Raw genomic sequence first — 8,141 nt, 5'->3', positions numbered from 1 at the left:
GAAGTGTTAAACAACAAAATATATGTTATTTTTGAGATACTTCAAAGTAGCAACCCTTTGCCTTTATGACAGCTTTGCACATTCTTTAGCATTGGGTTAAATCTGAGTCACACAGAGTGTTTCTTGGTAGTCTTAAACAAATCTACTTTGAAACAAAAGTATACACCTCACACGTGGTTATGAGCTTAAACAAAAGACGACACCTGTACCATGTCAGATAGAGTTCAAATGTATTTCATTTGGAGTTTGCATCCCAATATTAAACTTAATATACATGACAGATAACTGAAATGGAACAAATCCGTTTGACATAGAAACACCAGTTTTTAAAATACATTTGAAATAATTATAACAAATATTAATAACATTCCACCTATGGGGCCACTAGAGGGCAATGTCCAATGACTGCAGAAAAGGGCTACACGTGTTCAATTGCTTTCATTAGCTTATTCTGTTACTGCCCAGAGTTTTAGACAAAGGTTTAGCCATCTTGAAATTGAGAACATTTCCAAGAACAAATCCAATAACTTTATTTTCAATAATCAAATTTCTTCTTAACTTTGTGCTTAAGGAGAAACATAAGAAATAATGCAATAACATTTCAAATAACCTCTTTGAGAAAATAGCAACTTTGCTTAAGGAAATAAATGGCAGTTAAGAAATTTCTTCTGAAGAAAGTTTTGTGAATCTGGGCCCTGGAGTTTATGTTGTTACAATGCAAGTATAAACATACATTTTGTTTGGAGATTAACATTATCTTTGATCAGTTGCAGCTACAGTATTGGATTGACTCATTTGATATACTGTATTGTAAGGCATTTATTCAACCTCAATATAAACCTAAGAAATCTACAGGCATATTATAAATACTATTCGATATTAATACATTCAAACCATACCAGTAAAGAAATCGTTGAAATTAAAAGAGATAATTTAAAAGCTATTCCTATAAATAAATGATAGGATCATTAAATGGGAGTAATTCATGTCACCTACTAGACATATATTATTATTAGCCTATGCCTATTACACAAGAATGATATGCGTAACTTTCTGCACATCAGTCATTACTTAAACAGGTTTGACTGGGTAAACAACATATATTACATTATAGTAGTAGAAGTAAACTGTGGCACACCTGAAACAAGTCTCACTCTCATTAATAGGTTGGTAGATTAGCAACTGAGATGATGACCGGGACATTGCCTTCATATACTAATCAACTAGACACTAAATACAACAACAACCAGACAACGCTTTAGGCTATAGTGGAAAATGCATGCACTATACAGTACATGTGGTATGCATTGTCTGGGCGCAACATTTTTCACCATAGTTTAGTATAAAACTGTTGAAATAGGTAGTGCTTTTAAGGCACACATAAGGAATGTTGCCATGGTCATGGTCAGTGACATTGACATGGAATTCAAGTCCGGCGATGCTCTCAAATGACACCAATCCAATGTTAGAGCTTCTCTTTCAACTGTTTGGTTGCTGACCCTGACACTTCCAGTTCTGGCTCATTCAACTCAGTGACATATGCAGTGTTTCCTTCAACATTGTCTCCTGGAACAACAGAGACGATACTATTACTGTTAAAGAACATCTGAATCATTGGCGGTGTAATGTTGAATAGACAAAAACAAAATGGCGTCAGAGCAGCTCTTACGGTGTTTGAGGTAGGAGAGGTAGGTGTCCCACCCCAGGGTGATGACATTGACATAGAGGACACGGAACTTAGGAGGCAAGAAGTAGAAGTTGATCATCTGTGCCGCGGGCCAAACACACCAGTCCGCCTTGAATGAAAAGGAGCACAAACAAACTCTGAGAACTAGGAGCATCAACCGGGACAGCAATATTCAGTACAATAGGCTTGGGTTTCTTAATCAAACTGTTTCTCATACTCTTAGCCAAACTGTTCCACTAACCTTGTAGAACTCCCAGAACTTTTCTTTGAATTCCTCTAACCCCTCAGATAGACTTTGGCCCTCCATCTTTCCCATACCTGGAGAAAGAAAGTGACAATAAAGACGAAATACATAAAGAAAAACACTTTTTTATAATTTTTTTGCCCCGACAATTCCCGTTCTCTGCAAACTGTCCTAGTACACATTGATTTCATTATACTGAAATGCTGACTTCTTGAAAAAAAAACACATCAATATCTCACCAATGAAATACCATGCTCCCATGGTCGGTGATGCAATCAGCTGATCAGTGAGGACTTTCTTGGTGACAGCAGGTAAAGCGTTGCCGAGAAAGAACTTATCCAGCCACTGGTACCAGTAGTGCATGAAGGGCCCCATTGAGCATCCCACTGCAAACATGCAACCTGCAGAGGGCAGCAGTAACACAGCTAAATGAAACGTTCTTTGCAGTTAGTGAAACCCATAACTACTGTATAGGATGTTGGAAAACATAATATGATAAAATCATGTCAACTTAAAACATATCATTATACCTATGGTTTGGAATATTATAGTTGAAGTTCATTGTGTATGCTTTGCATTTTTATTTCGGCTAGGCTACTTTATGACTATGATTGTCTCTCTTGCCCCTAGCACATGGTTCATTTCGCTTCAGAACTTATTTCATACAAGGTGGAAACCGGGCTCCTTATCGGCTGCTGTCCTTGGTCGTGGACCTTACCTGTTCGCGTCCAGTCACGTGCCTTCTCCGGGACCCTCCGTGTCTCTCTGGTTTGCTGAATGATGTCGCCGGCGGCAAGCATACACCCACAGCTCACAGTATTGGTTACAATTAGAAACCTGCCTTTGAAAAGCGGCTTCCAGTAACCAGCAATCTTGAAGAGAAATGCTCTGCTCGACTGAGGAATCATGATTCTTATTCCAACGACGTAAATCCAATTCAACTGGTCCACTACGGCACTATAAAAGGTTCAATATCGCATATATATATATTTTGCAGTACTATCGAAGACTGCTGCTATCCATACTTATATAGGCTGCTATATCAGTTTATTTCATCAGGTCCCCTGACTAGGCCTACCTGCCCTTGCCAAGCGCAATTTGGTTATGTGGTCAAATGCGTAACAGGGAGGAGTTTGAAGACATCATACTCGCTAAAGCTGCGCAACAACAACAAAAAACAACTGAAGCCCGAATTCGGATTTCTCAAAAAAAAAGTACGTTAAATTAACACATCAAATCATTTGTATGATAAAAAATACTTGACAAATTAAATCCATAAATAGACCAACATTTAACTGTTTTGACATAACTTTCTATGCCTAGCCTACTATTTTGTCTTTCATAAAACACCAGAAACAATGCATAGAAAATGAACAAAGGTCATATGTCTGCTTTGATTAGAAAGACATCGAGTAAGCAGAAATCCAGACTTCACCGTTTTGTCACTGATTCACTAGGGATCCTAATCCGTATTGTGTAAAGGTGGTTTGTTTTAAACAACCAAATGGCTCAATAAAATGGTGCATCCATCCAAAACTAGGTAGGGCCTATGCAACACAAGCATCTCCAGCTTTAGATCAGTGTGTAAGGCCTGTGAGTATGCTACTCATTCTTGAACAGGTCAAATCTGATGTTTGACTTGCCAATAACTCAGCCAACTTTTGACCAATGCCTGAGCTTTTCTCAAACAAAAGTTAAGCCATTAAAATCGGCCTATATTCCAAATTTGTGTCATTTGGTCCGATGGTTCATGAGAAGATTTTTGAAGTTCTTTTGCATATTAGCCTATGTCCTATTATGCATCTATTAGTAAAGTGTGGCCGTCTTTCAATGCATCAATATTATTTTCTCAAACTCTTTAGACTATTGTGATTAGTCCAAATAACACATTTGGAGTGAATCTGACTTTTAGTCTATGGGAACAAGATTTTTTAATGGATTATTTTAAGCATTAGCGTTACATAGTCAAAATATGAATTGTTAATACTGTAGTTTCCTTTGTCTTAAAGATATAAATGCCAAACTTAAAATGGTCCATCACGGTAATGTCTGATGTCCCTACAGAGTTTCAAGATGATAGGAAGTGTATTAACAGAATATTTAATTGGACATGTAAAATCCGATTTATCAATAACTCAGTCATCCCTTAGTTTGAGAAAAGCTAAGATGCATAAACCAAGAGATGCACCATGGGCCTAACAAACATGAAGTTTTTCAAAAGGTTTTCCAAGATGTCCAAGATGGAGGAAAATCTATCCTCCTCCTAAAACCCTCCTATCCGCTGCCCTGTTTGACCCAGAGACTTTGTATGTAGGTGTCTTTCCTAACGGTCAAATCATTTCACTGTAAACCCCTACTACCAACCTGAAGAATAATCAAGAAGCCTGAAATCTTGTAGCCATCATACTTTCAATCTCATCTTGCATTTTTCTTTCTTACCAGTATACATTTTTTAAAATTGTGCTCCAATAGACAAACCAAATGATCTTGAAGGACACGACCCTTTATCTCATAATCAGCATTATATAGAATAACATGGCTCTTTAACACCACTGAATGCAGCACAGGCAGTTCTATTAAACCACCAGGGAAGAGGCTTGTTATGAATGGTTTGACTGCGGTCTCTCCTAGGCAAGACTGAGGCCATGGAGAACCATGACAACCACGTCAAAGCCTTTCTACTGTAAGAGCCCTCACTCAATGAGGTATTCATCTCCATTACACCACAGCGCTTGTCAAAAAACGAAAGATCTGCTCTCATAGGGCTAAACACCTGTCACATTCAACATAAAAATGCAGCTTAAGTGAAGACAGAGTCATTTTAAAATAGTTAGCTTTAATTTCATCCCTTCATTAAAAATAGATGACTGAGAGTTTATTTCACACAGCTCATTCCACAGAAGGCTCATTCACGGAGCAATGTGATACAATACACGACGTCCCTTTTCTTGAATATCGGAAGAACTATGTGATACCGACAGTCAAACCAGTTTAAAACATTATTGATAGTGTGTCAAAAAAGTTCAGATTTACCATCCCTATTTGGCAATTGAAGTTGAACACAAAGGCATACGGCGGTATTGGTAAGATGTAGATTATTTACTCGTCATGGCAGTAACTTCTGTGTTGTTTCATTGGAGCTGCACCGCAGGCTTCAGGCTTGGGCCCCTAAAGGATAGTATGACATAGTATACTTCAGAAATCAAAGGATGGCACGCTTATCTTTCTTTTTCCTCACAGCACACTCTAGTGGAGAAAGGCGTCAACAAATTCCAACTTCAGAGGGTGACTGAATGACCTATTTTCTTTAGTACAGTATCTGCAAAGGCTAGTCTATACTCATTCTAAATCATGTGATCTTAGTCAGTGGTTTTTATAGACAGGAAAACTACGTACAGTGCATTCGTGAAAGTATTCAGACCTCTTGACTTTTCCCACAGTAACGTAAAAAAAAAGTGGAAAAGGGAAGGGGTCTGAATACTTTCCGAATACACTGTATAGAAACAAGGAAGGAAGAAAGGACAAGATGGATAGGACATAACACTTAAAACTGGAATGGTAATTATGTTCGCCAAAACCTACCTTCCACATGCTACAGATCAGAGTGAAGAGTGAAGACATTGCTTTCTTCTGAAGGTCATCGGTGTGTTCCTGAAAGAAGATGACGGATATTACAAATCGAGGCAATAAACTTTGTCGAATGTGACAGACTTTACTAGAAGCCGTCATCAATACAGTAAAATTGCTGACACATACAACAAAAATATTTCGCCTCAGTGAACTAACCCCATTTATGACAATCCAAGGCACATAGTCGTGGGCTGGCTTTAAGGCACCAGTCTTCACTGCGTTCTGATGCATCAGCTGATTCCCCTGGTCTCCCTTCACACAGGTCATGATGCTGTCCCACTTGGTGTTCGGGTCATAGAGTGCCACACACTGCCAAGGGGACAGGTGTTCGGAAACATTATTATTGTCAATATTTCCAAGTATCCTCATATTTACAATGCCATCTGGTCATATCTTGTCTTGCCCTCCAGCCATACCCTATAGACTACCACATGAGAGCAGAACTCATTAATCACCAAGCACGAAAAAGTGATTCGGCATTATACATTTTTGGATTTAATTTCAGCCTCTTTGTTCGTATTTCTCAGGAGCATTTGAATAAAAAAAATAAGGGGGTTGCTGTATATTGTTTGAGGCGTGGTCTTTTCATGGTCTTGTGTTGAGAGAAAGAAGGTAAGAGGTAATATGTCACTCACCTTCTCCCCCGCTTTAATAACATCAGTGGAGGCCTCCATGCAGTAGACAATCTGGAATGCTTTGCTTCCTGTAGCATTCAATATGCAGGTCTGGAGAGAGAAGGAAAGGTGTAAAACAATGCCGCTTTTCCCCCCCTGGAACGCTTCTTGTTACAGCCCGGTTTAAGCCGGTACTTACCTGCTATTAACTAGGAAGCTATGTGGTGACAATGGATACTTTTCTGGTACTTACATCAAATAATTCAGCTTACAAAGTGAAGCTTGTGTCCATGAATCGCAGAGAAACCAAAGTGTTATCACTATGCAATTATTAGATAAGTACAGTTTTAATAAGTCATTTACAAGTAACTACCTGGTAAACAGTGGGCTGTAAAATAAAGTGTTACCAAAATCTCACCTCGATCATGTTGCCGAGACACTCCTCCTCACCGTGCTGGCAGGTGAACTGATACTGCTTCCCATCAAAAGACTCCTGTAGTGAGACAAACAAAAATGATTTCAAACTAAACACAGAATTCCTCAACGCCAATCCCTGCTAACTACGTTGTCTAAGCAATATCCAATAAAGTATCATAATACATGAAACGAGCGTCATCATTTCTAGCCTACTGTATAAGACCTACGTGTGCATTTCCGTAGGGCACCAGTGTGACACTCATGATGTCCTGCAACATGGTCCATGTGGAAAAGAGCTGTGAGGTAAGGAATAACCGGCATCCTGGGCACAGACTTTCAAAATACAACTCCACCTGCACGGGCTGCACCTGTGTGTTGGGCATGGTGGCATTGGCTTCCAGGCACTGCTTCAGAACCTGCCACAAGAAAAGTAAAACGACACACACACAGAATGAGTTAGGTTGAATGTTTAGTAGTCCTAAATGTGATATGTCAATCAGGACCTACGGAAGAGAAAAAGTTGATAGGTGTTGATGTTATATTTTAATATTATTTTTCCATGTACAAAAAGATTCACCACAAGTTTCTCATTCTCTCAGTCCATTCTCTATTAAAGCAGCAATCAGGAGTTGAAACGCACCCGTTTCAGGAAAAAGCTGAGGGATGTGGCTGGAGAAATTAAACCACACTCAAATGAATAGACATAGCTATGGATGCAAGGACTGACGATCCATGTAATCAAAATGAAAGTTTTAATGCAGTGTTACCAAAACATTCTATCCATTTAATCCCGAGAAGAAAGTCGTGAATGTATCTTACCCCACATTCGATGGCTGAGTCCACAGAGGTACACCACTGCGATGGAGAATATGAGCACGGCGTACAATCTACATTTGACCAGATGGTCAAAAGTGTGAGCAGAATAATACCGTTCATCTTTCCTTCAGCACAAGATGACAAACTCTGCCGCCACCCACAAAAAACGAGTCATTTAAATTGCGTCGTTTGCCCTCTTCCTTGTTAAAAAAGATGTTCGATTATGTGATTGGCTCTCTAAGTCACGTGACCACCAACAACGTCACTAAGCACCGGCAAAGTAGCGCTATAAAAAAAACAACGGTGGCGTAATAGTGTAGCCCGGAAAAAAAAACGGGCTCTATCAGGTCCATTTGAAAACACAGATTTCTAGAGACGAGTAACATTGTGCCACATCACGAGTTGGGAATTGTCTTGAAAATGCTTACGTTGTCACGAGTTGTTGTCGTTCTGCCCCTGCACAGGCAGTTAACCCACTGTTCCTAGGCGGTCATTGAACATAAGAATTTGTTCTTAACTGACTTGCCTAGTAAAATAAAGGTGAAACATTTTTTTTTAAATTCACCTGGAGATAATTTCGGAGCTTTGTTTCATGCAACTCTTATTGCTGTTCGTAGAGATTCATTACCGTGTTGTAAAACGAGCATAACTTAACCGTTTATAATGTATTATGTCATCGTTATCCTGACTAAATATTGATACCATACCTTTTATAGCCTACTACTTATACCTA

General features: G+C 39.1%; 1 protein-coding gene across 2 annotated transcripts; it reads right to left on the bottom strand.

The window, feature by feature from the left end:
• Window positions 1–213: 213 nt before the first annotated feature.
• Window positions 214–7,630, bottom strand: mpv17l2 (MPV17 mitochondrial inner membrane protein like 2). Of its 2 annotated transcripts, XM_020467369.2 has the most exons (10): window positions 7,412–7,630; window positions 6,820–7,008; window positions 6,594–6,668; window positions 6,197–6,286; window positions 5,718–5,870; window positions 5,514–5,582; window positions 2,171–5,099; window positions 1,929–2,005; window positions 1,670–1,796; window positions 800–1,566 (listed from the first exon to the last, which is right to left on the bottom strand). In XM_020467369.2, exons 1-7 carry the CDS (start codon window positions 7,526–7,528, stop codon window positions 5,031–5,033), a joined length of 762 nt encoding a protein of 253 aa, XP_020322958.1. In that variant the 5' UTR covers window positions 7,529–7,630; the 3' UTR covers window positions 800–1,566; window positions 1,670–1,796; window positions 1,929–2,005; window positions 2,171–5,030. The 2 variants fall into 2 exon arrangements, with proteins under 2 accessions (XP_020323266.1, XP_020322958.1); XM_020467677.2 differs by lacking the exons at window positions 5,514–5,582; window positions 5,718–5,870; window positions 6,197–6,286; ... (1 more) ...; window positions 6,820–7,008; window positions 7,412–7,630 and having other exon boundaries at window positions 214–1,566; window positions 2,171–2,332; window positions 2,650–3,102.
• Between the last annotated feature and the right edge of the window lie 511 nt (window positions 7,631–8,141).

The sequence above is a fragment of the Oncorhynchus kisutch genome, linkage group LG30, assembly GCF_002021735.2.
Source record: "Oncorhynchus kisutch isolate 150728-3 linkage group LG30, Okis_V2, whole genome shotgun sequence".
NCBI classification, from domain to species: Eukaryota; Metazoa; Chordata; class Actinopteri; order Salmoniformes; family Salmonidae; genus Oncorhynchus; species Oncorhynchus kisutch.
This window is presented reverse-complemented; position numbering and strand designations above follow the sequence as displayed.

Coding starts and splice junctions, on each gene's coding strand:
- mpv17l2 (XM_020467369.2), bottom strand. CDS start 7,528: ATGAACGGTATTATTCTGCTCACACTTTTGACCATCTGGTCAAATGTA. Junction 6,287..6,593: donor GTCTCGGCAACATGATCGAG/GTGAGATTTTGG, acceptor TTCTCTCTCCAG/ACCTGCATATTGAATGCTAC. Junction 5,583..5,717: donor CTTGGATTGTCATAAATGGG/GTTAGTTCACTG, acceptor ATCTTCTTTCAG/GAACACACCGATGACCTTCA.